The 26,585-nt window shown below is 37.0% G+C and overlaps 1 protein-coding gene across 1 annotated transcript in view; it reads left to right on the top strand.

Moving 5' to 3' along the window:
* The window catches only part of MPP7 (membrane protein, palmitoylated 7 (MAGUK p55 subfamily member 7)), a 100,217-nt gene that overhangs the window by 12,683 nt on the left and 60,949 nt on the right, over window positions 1-26,585 (top strand). The window contains exons 2-3 of the mRNA XM_010006966.1: window positions 22-140; window positions 24,619-24,696. Of these exons, the coding sequence (XP_010005268.1) occupies window positions 22-140; window positions 24,619-24,696 (197 nt within the window). The remainder of the gene's footprint in view (window positions 1-21; window positions 141-24,618; window positions 24,697-26,585) is intronic.

Here is a 26,585-nt window from a genome sequence, read left to right as displayed (position 1 = left end):
TGTTTTATTTTCGTTTTATAGGTCTGTACGAGCTGCTGGCTGCATTGCCAGCCCAGCTGCAGCCACATGTGGACAGCCAGGAAGACCTGACCTTCCTCTGGGATATGTTTAGTGAAAAAAGCCTTCATTCACTGCTGAAGGTAAACCACATTTAAGTCAGATTCTCTTTGAGAAGAGCATATGGAAAAATGTTTTGAGCGCCATCTAGTAAACCAGTGATCAAACTTGCTCAGTGAAAACAAAACAGCCTTGTTTTAACTCAGTTTCTGTCAGGGGTGGAAGTTGTTAAATAAGATTCTACCAAAAATACATAGATGATTTCATTTAAGAGTGATGTTTTGGCAGTGTAATGTTAATGCAGCAAACATATGTTATTTGCCCTTGTTTAGAAAAAAAAAAGTATGAAATAGTAGCAGGAAATCTGAGACTTCTTTATGGTCAACATTCAGGACCTGGAGTTTAGCTTAAATAAATAAATGTTCACAGCAAAAATTAGAAGGAATATATTTTCTGAGGTCAAGTATGGCAACAGTTCAGTAGCCACATTAATTTAAAATAATTTCCTTTAACAAAGTCAACTGAAATTCTAGTAAGCTGTTTCTTTTATTGGCTTGCCTCCATTTAAAATTGTGTTTTGCACATAAATATGTTGGACTGAACTTGGAAGAACACTTCAGTAAAGTGTCCTGCAATGAAAATGATCAGCAACAAGAAATCAAAGCATGCCATGGAAGTATACAGAGCTACCCTGATAATGTTAAAATTGCTTATAGCAGAAAAATGGGGCCAGTCAACTGGTTAGAAATGTTCCAGTCCTACAAAATGGTAAGTATGTGTTCAGTCTCTACTGCAGAGCTAATTAAAGTTGGAAGGAAATTTTGAGGTCTCCAATGAGTCAGTAGGTGATAATAACTCGTGTCCTGACTATATCCAGGCTCGCACATAAGTGAGGAGAATATGTTATCCTTGTCAGTCACTGATCTAGAGGAAGCTTAAAACTGGGATTATTTCAGTGTAGGTTTGAAAGAGTCATCTTCTATTTATTTCGGTTATTTTATTCTGGAAAAGATAGAATAATGTTGATACTTGGTCAAAATTATTTTCAAAATAGCTGAGAATTTACATTTAAAAATAAACATGAGTACTGTCTAGTAGTTGATACACAAAAACAACAATCAAGGGAACAGCACTTGGCAATACTTGCTTGTCTAAATAATTTAATCAAAATTTCTGAATTTTGATTCAGTGATTCCCAGGATTCATACTGCTTTGCTGCAGCTGTCTGTTCAGGTGGCTCAGAAGATCACTGCAAGAGGAACACTGGTCATCTTTGTAATATAGGCTGGCAGTGCATGCATCTAAGCAAAATGTTAGGCCTGTTGCTAGATTAGTTTTTCTTTCTGGATTGGGAATTAAAAAGGCTGGCTAGAAAATGAGTGTGGATCTGTGAAACATTGATACTTCAACATTTGCTCTAATTTTATATTGAGGCAAAACTTAAACCTTTTCAAACTCCTTCATTTGCTCCCTTTTGCCTCTTCCCCCCAAAGGAAACAGTAATTTAGTTTACTCACCTTGAGTATACTTCGTGTTTGGAAAAGTTTAGTCTCCTACTGGCTCTCCTAGTTGCGTGCCCTAGTTACCACGTTGTTTGTTATTGCAGGGTGGAATGGTCTTTCTTTTTTTTAACAAGAAAGAATTCATGAGAAAGCTTTCTTGAGTCAGATAGAAAGTTTTGGGGATCTGTGAAAGGTCACATTATTGCACTTGCCAGAAGAAGGCATTGAAGTATTGCAACGATCTTTATTATTATTTATCTTGTTTGTTTTAGGTCCAAGGATTAAATATGTTTGTAACTGATCCTGCGAACAGTTCTGATAAAGTCCTATTAAGTCTCAAACTATCTTAAAATGACTTAACTCTTGAAACTGCACCTTTAGTGTTCACTAGTGGCAGGTTTTTAATACGCCATACTAATTTCATTCAGATGACAAGGTTTTTTAATTATAACAAATTGACACTAATAAGAGCATCTGATCTGACCCAGTGCGTATCACAGAACCTCATGTTTTGATTTCTGTGGTGTTAAGATATAGAATGTAGGGCATGAAGAGCTTTCAAAAGGTTATCTAGTTCATATCCCTGCCCTAAGACAGGCTTCATGGTATTTGCTTGACCTTTAACACATTTTTTAGAAGGATTGTTCAGTATCCTATCAAGTTTCAGAGAAAGTAGACCATAAGTTTTTTGGAAGACAGCCGTAGGAGAAGAAGAAAGAAACCCAGCTGCCATCATTTTTCCCTTGTTAAAAGGCTTCAGAAGCACCAAATCTTTCTTTCTGGGTTCTGGTGTCTTATTTGAAAGACTGTTCTTCCTAGCAGCAACTTCTTAAGGTCAACTGTTCTTGCAGAGACAAATGTTTTTAATTTCTCTGACAGAATATTGACAGATATTTTGTAATTTAAAAACAAAACAAAAAACAAGCACTATCTTAGAACCAAGGATGTTGTGATCCTGGTATATGTTGGTTTTGAATGAAAATGAGCATGGGTATACTACTAAGTAGGCACTAACATTTCTATATTTAAGATAGACACACTGCTTTATAAAAATTTCTAAGCTGATCTTCTTACTTCACTGTCTAATAATTTCAAATATTAGAAAAGAGCTCCTTTTTTTTATTTCTAATTTGTAAAATGGGTAAGATGCTCCAAATTGCTTGAAAGGTTTGAGTATAAAATGAACTTTCTACTTTTCCTACAGATATTCTAAGTTTTATTGGTACATAATGATCATGGTGTTTTCTTTATGGTTGTATACTATGCCACATGGTTTGCTATTCTGGCTGTCTTAATGTTGAAAAGAAGGAAAAAAGGAAGAGAAAAAAAAAAAGCCCCAAACCTTGTCTTGGAGTTCTCTTCATTCAATATTGTTGGACAGAAATCTCTTTGTGAACTTGGATCGGCCTGAGCTGTTCTAAGAAATCAGAAATGGAAAAGTTGTATTAGATCATCTAGTCCATTCCCCTGCAAATACTGGATTGTTCTCTACAGTACATTCCTATTGTAGTAAGTAAAACCAGCAAAAACTGATGCAACTTTTGTTGCTGTCCTTTTTTCTCAATAGAGGAATCTGTTGATCTGAATTTAGTTTGCAAAGTATAGAGAAGAGGGAGACCACAACTGTTGTTGACATCCTGGAAGAGAAAACTGGCTCTGCATAGTGAATGTTTAAAATTTGTCTCTGCTTCCCTCAATTTGTTATTTCCTTTTATGATTATACTGCTCTCTGAAGCTCTACCAAAAATCTTCAGCCATCTCATTACTTTTTATATAGCAGAGATCCCAGTAATAATGTAGAGATTTATAGAAAAGAAACATGAATAGATGATCCTTCAGGGTAATTATGAGCACTAAAATAGCTGAAACCTGAAATAGTACACGTGCTCTACTTAGATTTTTTTAGACGAGTAGAAGGGATAAATAAATATCTGTTCTGACTACTCTTCTAGCTTATTTTTAGAGGAGCTGCAAGAATTTCCATGTGTGTTCACTTGCTGTTAGCAAACCAGACATGTTTTACTGTTTGTTTAGCGCCAAGATGAAGCTTTTACTTGCACTGTTGCCTTAAACATTTCTGGTTGTAGATGTAATGCTCAAGAATTGAATAAGCTTATCTGTTGGGCTGCTACTGAAGTATTTCTTAACCAATTTTACTGATTGGTTTTGGCCAGCTCAGAGGATGCAGAGTTTATAGCAATTTTGCATTATGAAAAAGAAGGCACAGCAAGTGGTATTGGAGAAGAGTTTGTACATCCAGAAAGCAGTATGTGGCACTAGGAGAGAAAATAATTACTGCAAACCTAAGGAATATCTGATTAATCTAGTCTGTTTTTTTATAACTGCATAATATTTTGGTAGCTAGCCCTGTGAGACTTTAATTTGTACTAATTCTCAATTAGTTTCACCTGGAAATATACAAGAGCTTTAAACACAAACTCCATGAAGAGAGCTGTTAATCTGTAGGATTAGTGACTTTGCATCTGCGGTGTAGAATCAGAGAATTTCCGTAAGGTTTCATGGCATGTTTTACATTAGAGGATAGACTTAACTCATAATTGCCCAACCTTTCACCTGGGAAGAGCTATGCAGGTTCTCTTCACACTCCTGAAGGGGTTTAGCGAGGCAGCTTCCTGTACCCTGTGATGTGTCAGACACCCTGTAGCCAACATCCAAATGGGTGCAGCACAGATCATGGGCGTTCACCTCCCGTGTTGTGCATCAAAGTGGTGAGTGTTCCTGTCTGGGCATATACTCAAGCGTCAACACGTTTGGATCTTATTCCCTGAAAGAAGGTAGAGGAAATGGATTTTAGATTATATGGTTTGTTCTATTGAGTCGTGTGTGATAACTGATTGAATGGATTTTTCTGAACATACTGTTCTGAACTTTTGATGGGGGTGACCCATAGCAGGAGGGAATGAGTTTGTGCATGTGTCAAAGGACTGGAAGGGTGATGGTAGTTAAGTAGAATGTAGTAGATAGTATAAGACCTGCGAATGACACAAATGGTACAGAATGAAGGTTAGAGATTGTGTTGAGATGGAGTTGGCTTTCTTCATGGGAGCCTGGTAATGTTAATGTAGACTGCTTCTGCACTTCAGGTTTGAAGCTGATATTGTAATATTTTTTTTGCTGAGCATATGGAAGTTACTTACGTTGTCATGACTTTGTTCTTCATGTATACTTTCTGTAGAACTAATATTTATACAGTCTTCATAATTTATTGTCGGAACTGTATGTTTTCTGTGGGTCATGAGAACTTTTTCTTTTCCTGTTAATCATGTTATATAGAAGATGGAGAGAGTAGAGCGTGTTTGTGAGGGGATTTTGATCGCTAGCATGTTTGTACCTGTTAAGAGAGTGGTGAGAGAGATTCCTGGTTTCAGGACAGACAAAACCAACTACCTCAGAAGGAACTCGGAAGAACTGTGTTACTCAAGAGTGGCAAGACTGGAAAGTGTACTAGAAGTGGAAGTGGGACTGGGGATTGGTAGAAAATAGGTGGCACCTAACCTCAGATCTAATGGAGTGCATGGGTTATGGTTTCAGTGGAAAGTGTTGGAGAGATGCATGGACTACCTTGGAGTAGATGAAACTGATAGCTTATTCACTAAAATGTTGCTTTCATACCTGAAGTCCTTAAGACTCTGTACTGCTGGGTTCTGAGCCGCATTTGTTTTTAAAAAGCTGTGCCTCCTCAGTAGAGGGAATAAGATGCAGTTCTGTAAATTCATGTGGAGGTCTGAAGTGCTGTTTGCTTTGGAGATGGGAAAAACTGAAGGAAAAGACGGTGTGAGTAAGCATTTGCCACCTGGCCATCTAGAGGAGGAGGTGTGAGCGTGGTGGTTGGCAGCTGGTAACAATTCATGGCCAATGAAAAATAATTGTTCTTCATGCTCTAGAGGAGACTCAAGCAAGGCTGCTTCTTATGTTTACAACTTCCAGTCAGAGAAAGTATTCAGAATCTACTGATGGCAAGAGTAGAGTGATGCAGGCTGTCCAAACAATGCACAGATGAGGTCTGTTGTGCCAGTTTGAAAACCTCTATTATTTCTGGCAAGCAGAGAAGGAATTTACTTAAGTTTAATTCATTATTGATGTACTAGAAAATAGGAGGCAGTTATTCTTTACATCCAGAGCTTCATAGAACAAGAAAATCTCCATTTTTGTAAGGATGTCTTTGTTCAGTGAAAAGTAAAACACATCAAATACAATGTTTTCAAACCTACAGGGCTATCTAGCAATAAGCTATATATCAATAGTATTAGCATACCAAATCTGAAAAGAAATACAGAAGCTGGATGGAAGAAATTTAGGCTTTTCTTTTTTTCATTATCTGGAGAGGAAGTTCGTATACTGAAATACAAACTTGCCACATGCTTCCTGCTTACCTAAGGATGAAAATTATTGAACAAATAACGCTCTGTAAGAAGGCCTCTTGATTACTGACAATAGTTGCCGTCATGTTTGAAGTAATTACCACTGAAGCAATGAGTCATTTTGCTTCCATCAAAATGATTGCATTCAAAAAAGTGTAATAGCAAGGTGTTATTCCTTATGAAATGCCACATAAATGTAAAGTGTTACTTTTGAAGCCAAAGTGATTTTTTTGAGACTTGCTCAACAGCCAGCTGCTGAAACCTGCAAGTAAAGAGATCACTTAGCTGGAGGCAGTCAGCTGCCTTTAAACTTAATTTCCATGGGAACAGTGATCAGATTAATAAAAATAAGGTAATTGAAGTTTTATAGAAAGTAGTACAGGATCTTACTTATTCAGGCTGATACTGTTTCCATAGAAACACCAGAGAAAAAAGCTAGTGGCCAGGTATTTAGCAAATGATTGTGTCTCTTGTTGAGATTGGGGGTGTTTCTGGTTGATGTGTCTGTTGAACTCTTCGGCTTGTTTGTGCTCTTATTGCATAAAAATGCAATACATTAGGTAAAAACTAGGCAAAAATAAGCAAAGATTAATGTTTTAAATTATAGCTAAACTCCCCAACTTCCCACATATTACAACATGTAGCAGGTTTACTGCTTCTCCTTTAAGTAAAGGCAAAGTTGTTTTGCCATGTGTGATCAAATAAACATACCTGTGCTTATTTGTGCCTCTAATAAAGTGAAAAAAATGCACCTCTAGTTTATTGCAAAAGTGGTCAGGCATAGCTTTGGATGGTGTAACCTTGTTGGTAAGAAAATGCACATAAAGTTAGTGCGAAATGGATGGGTTAATGCAGTTGTGGTGAAATATGGATCCTATATAATGGTTCAACTAGAAGTATTTGTTATAATTGTAGCTAGTCAATACCTTACTTGGAAACAGACAGCTTCTGGACAGAAATAATATTTTTTTCCTGAAGTCTGTTGAATGGGTTCTCCTGTGGTAAATACTGTTTTGTTGTTGTTTTTGTTTGGTCGGGTTTTTTTAATATGTTTTTATTTTGTTCTTATTATCCAGATGTCTTACCAGGATATCTAGTGTAATTTTGGTCTCTCCAGGATCTTGGTTTCTACATCAGAGTTGCTAATGTGTTTAGTAATAGACACTTGCAACTTTTAATCTAGATTTGTATAAGAACGTCCTATTCTCTACATCAACTTCTCCTTCAGCCCACTTTGTTAAAAACAATAAGAAAACAATTCAAAGATATGTTTCCAAAGTATCAAATTGTCTTCTGACAGTTTAGTCTCATAAAAGCTGTTGAAGTTGGGTTGATATCAGAAGTCTTTACTGGTATGGTGCACCAAGAAGCTTTTGAAATTAAAAATAAAGCAGATAAGCTTATTAAATCAGAGGTGTGAAGTGTTGGTCTATGACTATTACTTGAAACTTGTGAATAAATAAGTGCTTTGGAATGTGAAAAAACTTTGCTTTAGGTTAAAATCCAGACAGAGGCATTTTTTTGGATCAGTGGTAATTGATTTAAAATTTCTGCTGGAAAACCTCCAAAGAGTAGCAGAAATCCAGCCAAAATGTACTGGACATAAAAGAAGTAAATCAATCCATCTAAAACAAATAGTTTGTAGTTTCATTGTTACCGAGGGGGCACTGTACCAGCCTAGTGACAAAACTGGTGCAGCAGTTCAAAGAAAAGTTTTAGAACCCAAATCTATGCTAATACCCAGATTTTTCTTGTTTTATGAAGCTTGTACAGAATTTCTTTAACCAAAGTGATACATTTTTTTTCTATGATACCAAGGCTAATCAAAGGTCTCATAAGCTGCTCAGTAATAATAGTCTGATAAATCAAAGACATCCAAGGATAATGTAATTTTAAACTGCTTTTCTACAGTGTTCTTTTCATTTGGACCAGAAATTCTGTGGCAGAACATGTGAGGGAATGTTTAAAACTTTTTTTTTTTTTTTTAACTGTCTTGGGCAATTTTTATACATTTTTTTGGAGAACAGAGTTATAACTACCCAAAAAAGCTTCTGCAATGCAAAGACATTGTAATAGTTAAGAAGGATGGGTTGGTTATAAAATCTTTCTGAAGCATGGAAACTGATACGAGATTTAATTAAAATCTTAAAAATAAGATTTAGTAAAAATGCCTGCCTCTGTTTCCTGCCAGCAGGTTTTGTTACTGCTCATGTTAGCCTGTCTTATTTTTTTTTAAATCTTGGTTGTATCCATTCTCCAGTTAATTCTTGTGAAATTAATTTGCAGTGTTCAGTAATTTTCTTAATATTACATATATCCTCACTATCTTTCCTCCTTTGTATGAAATACAGACGTACATGCACAGTTTCATGCTTTCTTCGTCCAGCTGAACCACTCTAATGTTACCTGTGGTGTAAAAATACTTTATATTCCTGTAGTGACAGTTTTAAAAACATTGAACTTTCTAATGTCAGAGCTGTCTTGGATTTGTTTTCAGAAAACACTGATGCCTCTGTGGACCATTTTAGAGTTGCACATGCATACATTATGGTCATGTATTTTGCATCTGTCTTCCCCCCACTCCATTTTTCTTACTAAGACTCAGTTTTTCCCCTCAGTTTGTCCTGCCCGTGTATGTCTACAGGCTTCTATTTGTCATCTACTAAATAAGGACTGGGTTCATTCTTTGTCTCTTAGGGAGATGAGGACAGTAACTGTATAAAGATTAAATATTTGTATGCCATGTTAATGTAGCCATATAAATTCCTACGGAAAAGTTTACTCTCGTCTAGTTTGCATGTATTTACAAAGTTAGGCTGTTTAGTTACATGCAAACTAGATGAAATATATAATCTTTTATATTCCATCAGTGCTGGAGTTTGAAGGTGCTATAAGAGTTGCCAAGTGTAGCTGGCCCCAGGACTTTGAGGACTCCTCTCTCAGCTACAGAAGCCTAGTCCACTATATTGAGAGATTGGTGCAGCCACTGGGGATGCAGGTGCAACCAGTAGTGAGGCTGAGTGCCTGCGTCACTAGCCCAGCTGGCCAGGGAGCCTACCACAGGCAGAGCAATGCCTTTACCCATGTAAGCACCAATGGGGCTCATAAAAACAAGCAAGCGGGCCTATGTCTCCTCTCCAGGTGATGAGAGCTGAAGTTCACCGCTGAGAACACATACACTTTTTCTTTCCAGATTTATAAGTAGATATGCATTTACAGATTCCTCAGGTACCACCATGGGCTCAAAATCCAACTAAATGGCCATGCCTGGGCTCTTTAGCCAGCCACTGATTAAGACAAGTCCTTCCAGATATGGGTCTCCTCTTACTTGCTGGCTAGTCCAGCTTAAAGTTTTCTAGCAAAGTACACACATTATTAAATTCTTTAGGGAAATATAAACACTCATCTGTTCTCATCAGTTTCTGGACTTGGTTCTGACATGCACTGACATACACCCACCAACATTATTGGAGCAAAGGAATAAAATAATAATCCAATTTTGACTTCTGAATCCTATTTCTTATTTTTATTATCTGTACTTTCACTCACTGTACTAGGTCATAGAATCATTTTGGTTGGAAAAGACCTTTAAGATCAAGTCCAACCATTAACATAGCACTACCAAGTCCACCACTAAACCATATCCATAAGCACCACATCTACACATTCATTGTTTAAATCCTTCCAGGGATGATGGATCAATACACCTCTTTTGATGCATCTGCTGGTTAGCAAGGACACATTTTTGCTTCAGAACTGTTTGTTTCAGAGAATGTTATGTCAAGTAGGCACTTTGTGCTCTCCTCTTCAATTTTAGGTGTATTTTCCTCTGATTTCCCACCTGCTGCCTTTCTCCTTCACCCTGTTTCATAGACCTCTAAACATGAAATCACTGCTCCCAAGAGGAGGATATTTTGAACCTTGGAGCCACTGACTCTCTTCTGTCCCAGTGACTCAGGTATAGTGTAAACCTTCCTGAAGAAAATATTTACTGAGTGGTGGGGATGTTGTGGGATAAATGGTCTTTATTTTGTCTGTTGGAAAGTAAATCATAGAACCATAGAATGGTTAGGGTTGCAAGGGACCTTAAAGATCATTTAATTGCAACCCCCCTGCATGGGCAGGGACACCTCCCACTAGACCAGTTTGCTCAGAGCCCCATCCAACCTGGCCTTCAACACTTCCAGGGGTGGGGCTTCCACAACATCCCTGGGCAACCTGTTGCAGTGTCTCACCACCCTCACACTAAAGAATTTCCCCGTAATGCCTAACTTAAATCTCCCCTCTTCCAGTTTTGATCATTTACCTCTTGTCCTCTTACTACAAGCCCTTGAAAAGTCTCTCCCCAGCTTTCCTGTAGGTCCCCTTCAGGTACTGGAAGGCTGCTCTGTGGTTGCCCTGGAGCCTTTTCTTCTCCAGGCTGAACTACCCCTGCTCTCTCAACTTGTCTTCGTAGGAGATGTGCTCTAAGCCTCGGATCATCTTTGTGGCCCTTCTCTGGACTTGCTCCATGAGCTCCATATCCTTCTTATGTTGGGGGCTGCAGAATTGGACACAGTACTCCAGGTGGGGTCTCACGAGATCCGAGTAAAGGGGAAGAATCGCCTCCCTTGACCTAATGGCTATGCTTCTTTTGATGCAGCCCAGGACATGGTTGGCTTTCTGGGCTGCAAGAGTACATTGCCAACTCATGCTGAGCTTCTCATCCACCATCACCCCTAGATCCTTCTCTTCTGGGCTGTTTTTGATCCATTTTCCACCCAGCCTGTATTTGTACTTGGGATTGCCCCAACCCAGGTTCAGGACCTTGGCCTTAATCTGTTTTCTGTCCCTGTCTCTAACTTTCCTGTGGACTTTTGCTAGAACCTGTGCAAGGTAAATGCCAGTGAGGTCAATTATTCATAAACAAGACTGCCTCAATTATTTTGACATTTCAGAGTTAAAAAAGCCTCCAAACCTGCCAGCTATAAACAGTAGGGATTATGTACAGGACACTTAAGTACTTTAGTACTGCTTTACACTTAGTATGGATATAATCTTCATAAAGTATCTAGATTTTTTATGTGCTTTCCAGATTAGATTTCATGGAAAAGAGCAGGATTTGTTGAGATTTAGTTTTTAAATAATCCAGTAATCACACTATAGACATACAGGGCTTTAATAAGGATCAAACCATAAATAGATGCAATTTTGAGTTTCCAGATTTCAAACATTCTGGGAAAAAAGTAGTCCATAATTGGAATCACATTAATTGACATCTGAAATACTAAGCTAGACCTGGAAAAGCTGGAGAAGTAAGCCCAGGTTAAACTCATGAGGTTCAACAAGGCCAAGTGCAGGTCCTGCACCTGGGCTGGGGCAACCAGAGATATGAGTACAGGTTGGGGGAAGACAGGCTAGAGAGCAGCCCTGTGGAAAAAGACCTGGGGGTACTAATGGATCAAAAGCTGGACATAAGCCACCAACGTGCAGTTGCAGCCCAGAAGGCCAACCACATCTTGGTCTGCATCAAGAGAAGTGTGGCCAGCAGATTGAGAGATGTTATTCTGCCCCTCTACTCTGCCCTGATGAGACCTCACCTGGTGTTCTGCATCCAGCTCTGGAGCCCTCAGCACAAGAAAGATATGGACCTGTTGGAGCATGTCCAGAGGAAGGCAACAAAATGATCAGAGGGCTAGAGCACCTCTCTTATGAAGACCTTGTGAGGGAATTGGGGTTGTTCACCCTGAAGAAAAGAAGGCTCTGGGGGGAACTCATAAAGGCCTTCCAGTACCTGAAGGGGCTACAGGAGAGCTGGGGAAGAGCTGTTCACAAGGGCATGTAACAACATGACAAGGGGCAATGGTTTCAAGCTAGAGAAGGGTAGATTTAGGTTGGACTTTAAGAAAAAGTTCTTTAATATGAGGATAGTGGATCACCGGAACAGATTGCCTAGAGAGGTGGTGGGAGCCCCATCCATGGAGATATCCAAGGTCAGGCTTGATGGGGTTCTGAGCAATCAGTTCTAGTTGGGGATGTCCCCACTTATTGTAGGGGGGTTGGACTAGATGACCTTTAGAGGTCCCTTCCAACCCAAGACATTACATGTTTCTATGATTAATTACAGATTAGAAAGGATATCTTGAGGTTAGTGTAAATGGCAGTAAAACCCATATGGAATATTAGGACTTACTTGGGGAAAAAAAGTGAACACAATGTCAGTATAAATCCATGGTTCACATACACCTTACGTTTGGTGTGGCTTTAGAGGCTAACTACAAATCATACCATAGCACATGTGAAGCAAAAAAATATTTGTAGTAGTGTACCTACGCACATTTGGGGTTTGTTGTGTTGGGTTTTTTAACATCTGAATTTTATTAATTACTTGACTTGTACTGTATCATAACATGTTGCACAGGATGTAGAGAAACCTGAACAGTGAGCTACATATTTCTCATATCACAGAAATTGTATTGACCCCACTAGATGGTGCTAATTGATAAATGTATGTCTGTGTGTATATATGTATATACTTATCTATTTAATTTAGCTGAAAGGATAGATGTCCCTCTCTGCAATTAAAGTTTGTGTTTTGAATGGGTTAATTCTACATCATTGAGCTGTACAGAAATGGTCTCTTTGCTGTTAGTGGGAACCCAGAGAACCTGAACTGAATCGAATCTTGTATTTACTGTGCTAAGCAAGAATAAACCAAACTCTTCATGAATTAAATTTAGCAGGCTCTGCCTGAATAGCGAAAGTGAAAAAGCACAAGTCTGTGCCAAGGTTTCTCAGTCTGTATGCAGCAAACCATAGTTTTTTACCTGTTTTATTTAATGAATGTTTAATAGTAATTTCTGTAAAATGTTAGCTATGCAGAGAATGGAGTAATGTGGTTTGGTGGGAAAAAATTGTCTTAACAGCAAAAAGAGCAGTTTAGCTTTTGTTCATATTAGAAATCTGTTTACTTAGTGAGCAGGTTCACAAAGTTCTTTCCTTTGGTTTTGTATTGTTAACAGGATAGTGGAAATCACTTTTGGAAAATGTCAGGAAATCAGGTTCTGTATAAGGACATAAAAGTAAATACCTTGATTCAAATTTGTGACAAGTGTTTAAAAACAGTATTATCAGGATAAATCAAGATTACAAAGCAGATTGTTTACTAGTAAAACATACTTGTGGGCAAATGAGAATCTTTAACTCTTTATAAAGTTTTTTGTGTTTTCTGAAGGAATGGATGAGGCATTTATTAAGTGCATTATTAAACCTAGGCACATACTTGTTTTGTTTCTAGCATTTGAATGAAAGCTTGAACTTGCCCTTCAGGGAATTCTGTTTGCAGTGAATTTGAGACTACCTGCTCTTACTGTGCAGTGCTTCTTTCCATGCTTAGCAGACAACTCTCATCTTTCAGTTCTGTCGCACTTTCTCAGGTGTATTTATTTGAAAAAGCTGGACTGTACAATTGTTCATTTAAAATATGTCCCAATAGCTTCTTTTTTTGGAAAAGTGTTCTTTTAATTTGATTTTTTTTTTTTTTTAAGTGCAGTCTCCACATTTTTAGCAAGTTACCTCTTCAGTTCTCTAGTTTGGATTCTGGGAATAATTTAACATGAATAAGTATTAGTATTGGCACAGAAAGTATTGTAAATTTATGTTTGAATTCACTTTATGGCTCTTTCTTTGCTAATCAACATACCAGCATGAAGCTGTGGGAAATAATAGAATATTGCATTGGGTTTGTTTTTTGGTGTTGATTTTTTAAAAATTGTTGAATAATAAAATTTAATTGCAAGTCATAAAATGTTCAGGATGGCAGTTTTCCTGGATGTGTCTCACCTATAAGATGACAGCAGTTGCTGATATATTTTGTGCTTAGAAGGACTTCAGATAATGATAGCTTCCAAAATCCAATCAGCTGTTGACATAATCTTTGTTCTTTGCATTTGAGCTGCATCCAGGTTTTTTTCTTTTTCAGTTCATGTGTAGTAGGAGAATTATTTTTATCTCTTTTTGATAATTTTTTTCTCTGAAGTGCTCAAATCTGATAGTCAAGAGCAAGAATGATTATGTTTATCTGTAGAACAGAAAGCTGACTTTTCTAAGAAAAAATCCCCCTCTGAAATTCATAAAGATCTTTAAATTTGAAGTATCAAAATCCAAATAAAGAAACAGTTTTGCTTTGCGAAACAGTAACATAATACTTGTGCTGTTTTATAAAGCTTTGTCATAAAGCTAAGGGAACTTCTACATTTCTTAAAATCTGACCAATAACAAGAGTATAAGTTTTTAATTTCTGGTGTTGTAGATCAATTCTTTGTACTATTTGTTACACAATAATAATTCAGTTTGATTAGGCATACATTTTGCAAGTCCTTGTATTACTTAATCAAGTCAGGTAATAAGGAGAAGGTAGTATCAACAGAATGTTTAAATGGGAAGAAATGGAAGATTGCCTTGAAGAAGGAAAGAAAAAACAAGTTTATTGCTGTAATGTGGGATTGAAATACTGTAGACGTGTATATATTTTTCTGAGCAATCTGAGTTCATTAGTGTCTTGAAATAAGTATTTCCTCAAGAAGTTTGTAAAAACATTGGCTTTTTGATCGTGCAGTAAGGTTTATCTCCATCTGTATTTCATTACAACAGTGCAAGAGCACTCTTTCGCAGAACTAAAGGGCTACAGTGGGAGTTGCAATTCCTTTCTTGTTTGCATCAATATTCTTTAAATAAAAGTATATTTTAAAAGTAACTTAGAAAGACACGTGGTGTGTATTGCAATTATAGCAAGAAAATATTTCAATTGGTTGTAAGTATCTCACTATCAGTAGCTGGAATACAAAAAAAATAAGATTACAATAATTTATTTTTCTGATTGCAGTAATTTTAGTAGTACTGGTTTGAAAATGAAGTACACTTTGTGATTAGTCCTTGTTTTCCTTTCAGTGATGAAGAACTGATGCTTAGTTCCTGTGGTAATGTGCTCTGAAATCTTTGTATAAAAATTTTGTTATAATCTTGAGTATTTTTACCAGACTTTATCTATGATTTCAGCAGTTTTGTTGTAAGCTATGTTTGCTATGTCTGCAGAACTGCACAGAAGTGTTTCCTGACAGTTGGGCCATCTTTCATGAAGATTTGGTTTTATTTTGTTGTGAATGATGAATCCTTATCATTTTTTTAATGAAAGGAAGAGAGACAAATGCAGACACTTCATGTTAGCCTACATTAAATTCTCTGTTTCATTTAAATTGGAATGCCTTGTTAAAAAGCGTGTTTGTTAAAGTAATAATGCTGGGTGTGGGTGAGCAAAGATTGCCACTGAGAGTGGATAGACAGAAGGATGAAGAACCATAAATTGGAAAGAGCAGATTGTGACCTGAAAACCTGAGTTCAGTATTGCTCTTCTGAAATTTTTCCTCACTCTTTTACCAAATTTAGGATTATTTTATATATATATATATAGATCAGCAGGTGCTTGTTGGAGAATAGAATTGCTTTACTATTATTTTAGCTAATTCAGGCTGACACAATTCAGACTGGTACTTGATGAATTCACTGGTCAGACTTTGTCTTGAAAATGCATTTATCAAGGTCAGGGATCTTTCAGCATCCATGGACTCCAGTTTGAAGACTGCTTGTTTCAAAGAAGAAAACGTTTGATGATGTTCTGTTTTTTCTATTCAAGGACTTCATATCCTTAGCTCACACAAGAGAGTGGTTTCATTCACATTTGGAATTGTTCTGATGCTCCTTCCTTTGGAAATGGGGTTAAAAGTACAGAAAAACAATGTTAAAAATACTGTATACAGTAGCCATGTAGCCTGTTTGGCTCTAAAGTGGCAGGGAAATTTATTTTGGACGACATGCAACTTGTTTGGCTTTGGTCTGAATTTCCTCTACCTACCCAGGGACGTTCTTCGTATAAGCAAAGTCATCAAAACTTCTTCTTATTACTGAAAAAAAAAAGTGCATTTGAATGAACTCTGTGAATTCTCATATAATAGCAGCTTTATTTTATTGTATAAGGAACAATGATTTCAAAGTGAAAAGTGTTTCTAACAGAAAAATAAACATTTTAAGAAACTCTGCAAGGAAAAACTGGGTTTGTAGCCAGTATTTAATCTGTTTTGCTTAACATTGCAAAAATAAAATAGTTGATGCATTGGTCTTATTACCATATGCTTTTGTATTCATTCAGACCAGAATTTTCTTATTCTTGAGTCCTTTCTCTTTTTTTTTTTTTCTTTTATGATATAGGCTAAACAAAATAAACCTCAGAGGTATTAAAATATAATTTAAAGAAAAAAGCTTTTTAAAATTGAGAAAGAGAAAGGGCAGCATCTCACAAGGTAAGCTTTAAAGGGGTTAAAATAAATAAGCATGTTGCAATACTCTGTAAATGGGAATGAATAAGGAACATTTCATGTATTTGCTATTTTAATCTTTAACCTTCTAATAGTTTTAGGATGCTACTTGAATAATAATTATCACTGTATGAAAACTATATGGCATGCTGTGGATTATCAGTAGTTGAGGTAAAAATGTATTCATATTTTGTAGATTGCAGGTAAGGCTACTAATTAAGTAGAAATTTCCAAAGAGAGCAGCTAGAATGATGAGAGGGCTGCAAACCAGGATCCATGGGGGAATGCTGAAAGAGTTTGCATTTAGCTTAAAAAGGATGGGAAAAGTACCTGTTTTCATGTTGAAGACACAATCACAAAGACAACATGCATCATTTGTTCTCCAGGATCAGATGAGAAATCAGGAAATCCATTTACAGCAACATGCAAGTCCTGTGCAAGGCTGCTGTTTGTGTGGCTGTAGGATCTCAAGCAGGACTGGGAGCCAAGTTAGAAGTCACTCCCCTGCAGGCACTAGACCAAACTGTTGGTTTGCTGAGCGCTGGTTGGATTCTTTGTGTTGCAGGGACGCCTGGCTCCTGCTGTGTTGAGGTGCCTGGCCTGTTCTGCGCACAGTACTTGGCTCTCCTCACCCCTCTGAGGAACCTTTTACAAAGGACTATTGAGAGATTACAGTTCCATGAGCAAGCCTTACCTGGAGCACTTTCTATCATTAGAAATCTATAGAACTTACCTCTTGTTACTTGGCTGTGGGCAGAAGGGGTTGGATGAGGTGGTGTCATTGTGTACGTGGCCTCTGTCATTTTCTCAGATTGTTCTCTTCACTTTCTGTATGTGTATATAGAGAGGTTGTGTTCGTCAAATTTCCACATTAAACAAAAGCTTCAGGATAGATCTGTTCCTTTCTTCCTGGTGAAAGTGTCTGGTGTTCATCCACTACCTCAGCAGGTTCCACAGCACCCAAATGAATTTAACTTATGTGGTACACTATTTTCAAGGTACTTTCCTGGTCTTGTTTTTAACCACATGTTAAGCAAGGAAATGCTATTTTTCCATTTTACAAATAGAGAATGGATGGACTGTCATTTAGGAAGGTGGTGGTGAAGCAGGAAATTGGTCGATCATACCCTAGAACCTTTGCTCGAAAATGGCTGTGTCTGGACTAAATGTTAATGCTGAACTTCTGTGCCACTAATCTCCCACTTAACTGCACTCACATCTTTCCTTTCATACCTGTTCTTGTCTCTTGTCAAAATGGATAATAAAAACGTCACCAGGCCTTCCTGTCATGTGTATTTCTTCTGCATTTAAATCTTACTGACAGGTAAACAGCTGCTTGCTTATAAGGTGCTCTCCAGATGAGGCAAACTGATTCTGTCGTGCTATAGCTGTTGCTCTGAAATGTTCTCGGTGAATTTAATTTTTTAAATTTAATGTTAACATCTGTCTTTGCTTTTGAGCTAAGGAGAAGGCACAGTATATGAGCATAATAGAGGCTTTTTTTCATATGCTTTGGTGACCTAGCATAAAATAATAAAATCCTGAAATTAGATATAGTATAAGACATACATCTGCAGGTATACCCCACTGTTCATGCAGATGTGTTTGTTAAAAGTGTCAGTAACTAGGTACTGAATAGATAATGAAGTCCTTTTTCCAGTTAGAAAGAAATGTGATGGGGAGGTGCAATTTAAGTACATAGAGATAGTTTGTATGGCACAGAGAAGCAAGAGCAGGATCACCAGGCTCATCTGTTGCTCTCTTAGTATCTTTCTTGTTTTTCTCAATATAGAAGTGGAAGAGATGCTTTTTCATTTTACAGTAAAAATCAAGAGGTGGGTACTTACAGGCCTGAGGTTTTTATTAAGATCTCTTAAAGACAAAATAAAATTTGACAAGGCCTTAATTCATTACCATATCAGACTAGTTTCAGAGCTGCTTCATCTCTAAGACTGCCTTGAGTAAGGCCCTGAGTACAAGTGTTCTTCCAGCCCCTTCCTGAAGCACTGGATTTTCTCTGTTGTGATCATCTTCCTTAGATGTGCCCTGCTTCTCAAGGTCCCTCAAGGGTGAAGGAAAACAAATGAGGTAGTGAGGCACAGTGTTAAATGACTGAGGAGGAAATTCTGAAACCACAGATAAAAAACCCCACAATAATTCACAAAGAATATGGTTTTACTGTACAATTTACTGCAATGTGCAAAGGCATTTTTCCTATCTTGCAATTTCTAGCTAGATAATGAAAACTAGGTATTTGGCTGGATTGACTAGTTACTCACATGGCCTGAATTTTTAGCAAGGCTCTTCCTTGTCCTTAACAAAGTAAGTACATAATTTTATTCTACTCATTGATAAAGCTGCCTTCTTTCCCCATGAGGCTGCTTTATTTAATTTCTAGCATGCTGTACTTCTTTTATTGGTTTAGCAATTCATGATAATGACATACTTGCCATCACTGTTAACTGGGCACTTCTACCATAACAATACTGTCACACCTATAAGCACCGCCTAACCAAGTTCTTGTTGAATCAAAGTTCAAGCAGCAAGAGCTTGTTGAGAGTGTAAATTAAAGCTGTAAATTGCCTCTTGAGAGTGCCTCTTCTTTACACTCTTGAGAGTGTAAATTGCCTCTCCAGGCAATGCTGCTGATTTGCATTGATAGCACCTGATTTAAAATAATGCTGCTCCAATAACTTTGTAAATCTGTAGATAACACACCATTGTATAATTTTTACAAAATGTAACCTGATGAGAAAAAACACCCTTAAATATGCTCTATTATAATTCTATTGCCACATTTCGTAGCTTAGAAAATTATCATAATTGAGCATACAGTTCTGAAGATTTATTTCTGAAATTGGCAATGCAATTCAGAAATTTCTGGAGGAGTTCTGTATGCAATATAGGTCATTGTGAATATTGGGTAAAGACATTTTTTAAGTGTCATCCAACGCAATCCTGGACTTTTAGCAAAGTTATCTGTTATCTATAAGGGCTGAACAGATGATAGTGTCAGTTTAGATTTCACCTAAAATCACTCAAGATTAAATTTGACCTAAGAAATTTATTACCATGAGGATGGTGAGACACTGGAACAGGTTGCATGGGAGAAGTTGTGGATAACCCATCCCTGGGAGTGTTCAAGGTCAGGGCTAGATGAGCCTTTGAACAACCTGATCCAGTGAAAGATGTCCCTACCAATGCAGAGGGTTTGGACTAGACGATCCCTTCCTACCCAAACCATGTTATAATTCTATGACTGGAGCCTGGTTTGCTTTCTTTTAACAGAACTGCAAAGATTTTTATAATCTTAGAGCACTTTGTTCTCAATATTCATGTTTATTTGTTGGCTCTTTTCAGTTAGTGGACTTAAAGTATGCGTATGACTTGGAAAAGGGAGTAACTGTTGGTTGTCTCGTTTCATGTGCTCTGCTGTAGCACAAAAATGAACTTGGCAGAAATCACATCTGGTTTTTGCATCTTTAGGATCCTGATAGCAGGTTTCTTTCCTGTGATACCTGAAATGTTCCCTGCAGTGTTTGCATGAGTGGGTTTAACTTTCAAAGGATATAATGTTTTAAGCTGATAGAATTTAACAAAATTCTATTGAGTTTGCTCTTGTGCCTCGTATCATTTCTATGAATGAGTTGGTCACTTAAAGGAACACTAAATTAACTAGTTACCAAGTTTTACCAAGACTATAAGCATCTCCTTTTTCCACCTGTACCTCCAGTTCTAGCCCTCCTTCTTTCTCCTAAAAAGAAAACACCCTTTAGCAAGAGATGAGATAAGTCTTAAGCTGAAGAGTCAGCATGTTTGGGTTTCCATGAAAGAATTTAGGTGCCTTGTTGTTTATTCTTGTTCTAAGTGTTTGCAGGGGCTGGAAACACATGACACAAAAGCAAACACTTGCCACCAGCCAACTGATGTCCATCCAGCCCCCAAGCAATGACTGCTTTGAAAAAACATGGCCCAAATCAGCACTTACTGTCTCATTAGTTTCTCTTTTGCTTTCTTTTTCCATTTTCTTAATCTGTTGAGGCTTTTTATTGTAAATATGGTCCTCTTTGTAGTAGCATCTCCCTGGTTTCTGGTGCCACTAGTGGAGTTAGACTTTTTTGCAAACAGTAACTTTGGTGGATGGTGAAGAGGCTTTCTGTATATAAGAGGGTCTTTCATTATGCATCCATGCAAGTGACTAAGCCACTAAGTTCAGAATCTGCGTGGCTTTTGTCAGTGCTTTGATTTCAGATACCCCTGCTGTTGATACAGTAGAATATAGTGAGAGAACAGTTAGCAGAGATGTTCTGCCTACTCTTACGGACTTTCTTCAATAATAAACTCAATGCCTGTTTTCTAGACATGTCTTGGTGCTTTACATAAGTGTTTATGTTGACATTCTAGTTCAGGTCAGGAGTGCATTTCTTAAAGCAATTTCCCATCTTCTCAACTTATGCTGCTTTTGTTTACATCATTGAGCATCAACAGACCAGTACATGAGATGGATTCCTTCCTGCTGAAACTAAACAATATTAGCTGCTAATGGGTATTCAGCAGACAAGACTAGACTAGGCTAGTCCAGAGTGAAATCCCAGAAATGTACATGATGTGGTGATGAGGTCCTCAGTGCAAGTTGTTCTTTGCCTTGAACAAAGATGGTGTTCCATGTTATCACATGTGTGTAATTAGCTAAATTTTGCAGATACATTCTCTCCATTCTGAGAGAGGTATCATCCAGCAAAATCATAGCCACACCAGGTAGGTCCCTTCCAACTGAAATTGTCTATTCTGTTTTATCATCTTGTGATGAAAATAGTCCATTTTGGAGATCTGTCTTGAATTTCCTAGAAACTTTACAGGTGAGTAACTTCCTAAAATATTGCTAATAAATCTTGGTCTGTAATACCGAGACAATCTGCCTTTTCTGAAGCCAGGTATGTACTTTGTCGGTGTATGGTATTGTTCTGTGGAGTCTTTAGAAAAGTCCTGCTTACACAACTGCACTAGAATCCACTAAATAGTAGTTATATTATTCTGGGATTACAGGGATTCCTTCTCAGAATGAACTGGGATATTTGAAACTGATGATATTCAGTGTATGTGCTTATCCCCATCCCCTCTGTTGTTTTCAGTAGGGTGATAGCAGAACTGTACTTGAAAATTAAGAAATCTATAAGGAGAAATTAAGCTTATTTTGTAGGATTCTTTGTTTAGATTTTTGTATTTCTGACTTGGAAGGCTTCCTTTGGGTTTTAAAATAGTCCAGGCTGGGGACACTGCAGAAAACATATTTCTACTATACTTTGTTATAGAAAGCTTTATTCAGTCTCTATAGGAAAATGCAGAAACCATTCCCCCTGCTTATAAATGTGCCAAAAATTGTATAGATTTGCAAATGGTTATTTTTCCCTCTTGGGGCATATCTTCACAGTAGATTGTCAGTTTTTACAGAACCTTGTAAGTCTACCCAAAGTATCCTACAGTGAAAAGGACAGGTAGTCATAAAAAAAAATATAAAAAACCAAAATCGCAGCAACTTAGTCATCTGTTCAGCAGAACAGCTTTGTATGTTTTATTTACAATACATAACTCTTGTTCTAGCAGACTCAGTCTCATCTGTGAAGAGATTCTCAGGGTTCAAGCATTACACTTAAATGTCAGAAGAACTTAAAACAGATGTACCATATTTTCTGGTTTTTAGCATGATACAGCCCTGTACTGTCCATACATTCCATACTAGAGAGAAGGCAATAGTATAACAGTTACTGGGCATCCTGTGTAGCCACAGAGTATATTTGCTTTTTGTATTACATAAAATTCTTCAGAATGAAGCTCTAAGAAATGGTGGCAAATATGGAATGTTTTATCCTGAATAGGCAAATGCTCTCTTTTTAAATTCTTGAATCCAGATATCTCTGGATTCTGATATCTACTGGAAAATAAAAAATGCAGCCATTGGCTGGTTGTAGGCAGAGCCAATAACTTGTTAATGTTACACAGTACCTCCTCTTAAAACTCTATGCTTTAGTTGCATGAATTTACAATTTTATGACCTTTTTTGAAAGATGGGTTATGCAAGAATGCCTTAGCATTTTTTTAATTGTTTGGTTTTGTTGGTTGGTTGGTTTTGGTGTATTTGTTGTTGTTGTTGTTGTTGGGGTTTTTTTTGTTTGGTTTTTTTGCATTTCATTGGTAAAGACTCCTGCAGGTTGTCTGGGATAAAAAAAACTTCATTCACAGTGGCACTTCTCTTTTCTACTTTGAGGAAGTAGAAGATGGCATAGGTGACTGCTTTTAACCTTAGAGCTAACAGAAACTCAGCTGGGATAAAATCAAGATGTTAGCTGAAGTTATGGATTTGAGACTTTTTGATTTATTATGCCTTTTAGTTATCCACATTCATAGTCTAAGTAAACCACACATTTCTGCTAAACTCAGGGGCTGAAGCTCCATGTTTTATTTAGTTTCTGTGCTTTGTGTGCTAGAAATACTAAGTTTTACAGTCACACTTTTGGTGACATCCATTATAGATTAGTCTTACTTTGCTGAGTAAACAATGTCTACATAAGCTATGTAAAATTCAGACTTATGTTCTGGAGATAATAGTGCTTTGCATTTAGTTTTCACATGAAGTACAAATACTTGCTGTTCAGAACAAATAGTTTCCCAACTTAGCAACTGAGCAACTGTGTTGTCTTCATGCTTTGCCTTGACATTTCAGAACTTCAATATGCTTTTACCAATGATGTACAGAAATAATCTTACAAAGATTACAGAAATGACAAAGAAATCAAGCAAGATTTGGATCTCGCTATGTCATGTTGCATTGCCAGAGTGTTCTATGGCTTCAAAGAACCTATAGTGCAAATGAGTAAAACGTGAACTTAGAAAGTGTTATGAAGCACAGTAGGAGACAAGAAAAACGGTAAGCCCGAGTGTCATTGTCATGGCATCTCTTTATGGATAGAGTTGTCTGGAGTTCAGTTTAAATTCAAAAGAAAGGGCTGGGGAAAAAGCTGAGGGAATCCTGTGCAGTGAGAGGAGTGAGTGCTTCTGTGGGTAAAACTAAGTGAAGAAAAGCAAATGTGGAAGAGGAGGAAAGGTTGGAGGAAACAGTCAGTGCATAGAAGATCCAGTAAACTCCAGACATTTCATGTGTGGTCAGACTATTGGTTTGGTTGTTCTTTACAGCTGTCCTTGCTGCCTGGCATCTGTCCCGTTCCTCCTCCAGCAGTGTGCTGGGGAGAGAAGAGGTGTCATTGGGGTTCCTGTACCCCAAGGATGAGAGGGGCTCCCCAGCCAAGTCATGAGCCCTACGGCCTCTACCAGACTTTGTATTCCTCTCCTTGCCAAGTGCAGAAGTCCCTGATTTAGCTCCTTCTGCAACTCCTCCAACCATCTGGAGTCCATGCCTCCTTCAGAGCAAAAAGACTAAAGTAGAAATCTAAGAAAGTGGTGTGTTTGCATCAGTTGTCTTCTTTTTTTAAATTTTAATTAATAGTTGTACATCTGTGTATCTTCAGGAAAATAATGTAAATAAAATTGTTTAATATATTATTTCGTGCCATTCTGAAGTAATGTCTTAAAAATTTGTTAGGAGCTTTAAAATGTTTTGGCTCTTTTAAACTTTCACAGTGGAAAAATCTAAGTTTTGAATAGCATGACTTGTGGAGGAGGCTGGGTATTTAAATGATGGTGCATCCTTTCCCCTTTTGAAAGAACCAAAGCACACTGCATTTTTAATGTTGATAACTCCTCATTAAAAATATTAAATGCTCCTAAATGACTTTTAACTTGCTGAAGTACTGCCTTTTTCTTTCACATGTGTTGGAATTCATATTAGCACTACTTTGCCCTTGTTTCTGAATTATTTCAGTGACGGCAGCCGTTCCACCAAGCTGTCTGTCAAGATGTGGGTGGCAAGCTATTATTTCACTTCATAAATCATAATTTACAGTGTTTTTTATATCCATCCTGGGGATAAACACTTTATGCTTTGTGTTTTCAGCAGCAATATAAAATGTAATTGATACTTAAAACAATATGTTAGAAATATGGACATAGAAAGCCACGAGAGAAAAATCACAAATGTTTAGTTTTTCTGTGGGCTGGTATACATACTGAGCATTTTTTCCATCTGATTTCATATTCTTAGCACTTCAACAGAGGATGATGATGAATTATATTTCCATAATTGTTGCCTGTAGGTTACTGTAAGGATGTTGCTTTAGTTATAGACACTCAACAGATCAGTTAGCTCAGCAGAGTAATTTTGTACCATTTGTTGTGTTGCTAAATAAACTTATAGTTTGTGCTATTGTCTTCCAGATTCATGAAAAACTGCATTATTATGAAAAACAGAACCCGGTGCCCATACTCCATGGTGCAGCAGCCTTGGCAGATGATGTAAGTGTCCCCTGCTGAGATCACTGATACCAAGCCTCCCAAAAAACTGTCTGCAGGCAGAACTCCTCATAGTGCAAACATATGAATGTAATCCTCTGAGCTGAAATCATAAGGAGTTGCAATGTTTCCAAAGGTGCTGTCATCGCTGGGCTTGTTGCTGATATTACTTTGATTTTCATTCACTTGCCTGTTATAAAAATACTGCATCTAGATAGCCTCTTGTTCTGCTTTAGTAACTACGTAATAGAAGTTACAGGTTGGAAGTCTACTGGGAAGGGAAAAGCTGTCAACTGTTAGTGTTTTGAGAAAGTCATAGGCAAGAGGAATGCTTTGGAAAAATAAAGACAAATGAGATACCAGCACTGCTGACAGAACATGAAAAATGATAGATAGTACTACAGAAATGAAGCCCATGAAATGCCTAGGAAGGAGGCTTGTTGGAAAAAACCCACCAAAAACTATTTAGAAAAAGTACCGTAGTGATTTATTTATATTGGAGCTTTCCAAATTATGTTCATAACCAAAAAATAAATTGTAAAAGTAGTCAGCATTGATGGAGTAGTTAATTTCCTGTTACTATAATTTTTATTTTAAAGAAAAAAAAATCCAACCTGCCATTTCTTGCTATTTGTTTAATTCTAGGATTCAGATGAATTGTGCACACACCTGTATAAACTGTGACTGAACCTTAGGTAGGCCAGGATAGAGAAATGTTTAATAAACTGTGGTTTAGGTGAAATCCAGAAATCTTTGTTGCAGTTGATGATCTCAGGTTGTTTTTTTGGAAAAAGCAGTATGTATTAGGATCCATTTAAAATACATGCTTGAAACTTCACATACTTTATGGATGTTTTAAAATCTTAACTACATTTTTATATAATTAATCGCTTTTGATTTTTCAATTTTACAAATTGTTAGGTGTTATTAATTGAGAATGATAACATTTTAACAAAAAACTAAATTAAACATATTTGAAGTCTGTTGATAAAAGGCTATAATGTAATTTAATCATGTTTCAGTAGGAGTGGAGCTGTATCCTGTAACATATCAAATATAATAAAGCATTAAATTTGACATCAGGCATATATTACTAATATTTTTTTAACCTTCAAGTAGCTTTGAATAATGTTGATAGTAATTTTGAAAATTAGAAAGCTGGTTGAAATTCTCTTCATTAAGTTCTTGATGACATATTAATAATCCTTGTTAACATTTATGTTATGGATCTCTGGGCTAAAATACTTAATAAGAGTAATTTCTTATTTTTGGATACAAAACTTAGTTCTTGGTATTTTCAGAAATGCTGAGCAGTCTCATTCTTTGTTCAGCCCCATTTAAAATGTATAGTTTTGAAAATCCCCAAATTAAAGTATTCTGTCACCCTTCAGTTGAGAGAGGTTGGAGTTTTTAACCTTATGAATGTAATATTATGTACATATGGTAGTATTTTTAAAAAGTACATATGTTGGGACACAAGAGTCTCTAGACATCTGACTACTTTTAAGCACAACTTCTTTTTAAAGATCCTCTTGCTGGTTCTTCATTTTTGCTTCTGTGTAACTGAACAGCTGGTTTTATGGGCACCGTCCCATAGAATGAGGATGTCCTTTGGCAGCTGAAGTCAGGCTAGCACACTGCAGGACTTTCTGTGTTTCAACAGTTATCAGCAAAATTTGAGAAGGTTAATTTACATGCAGTGGGTTTATAACTCCAAAACTCTTGAAGTTTCAGGATTAAATCGCTGTTCAGTTTTTGGCAAAAGTGTCTAACTAGTTGTCAGCTTCAGGGATTTAGGAGCATGTTGGTGATGTAAAACACACTTTTATTTCAATAGGCTTTAAATGAATGTTTTATTTTCCTAGTTATAGCAGCTGCACTGTAGTTAAAAA

Source organism: Chaetura pelagica, unplaced genomic scaffold (genome assembly GCF_000747805.2).
Source record: "Chaetura pelagica isolate M959 unplaced genomic scaffold, ChaPel_1.0 scaffold17, whole genome shotgun sequence".
Taxonomy (NCBI): Eukaryota; Metazoa; Chordata; class Aves; order Apodiformes; family Apodidae; genus Chaetura; species Chaetura pelagica.
This window is presented reverse-complemented; position numbering and strand designations above follow the sequence as displayed.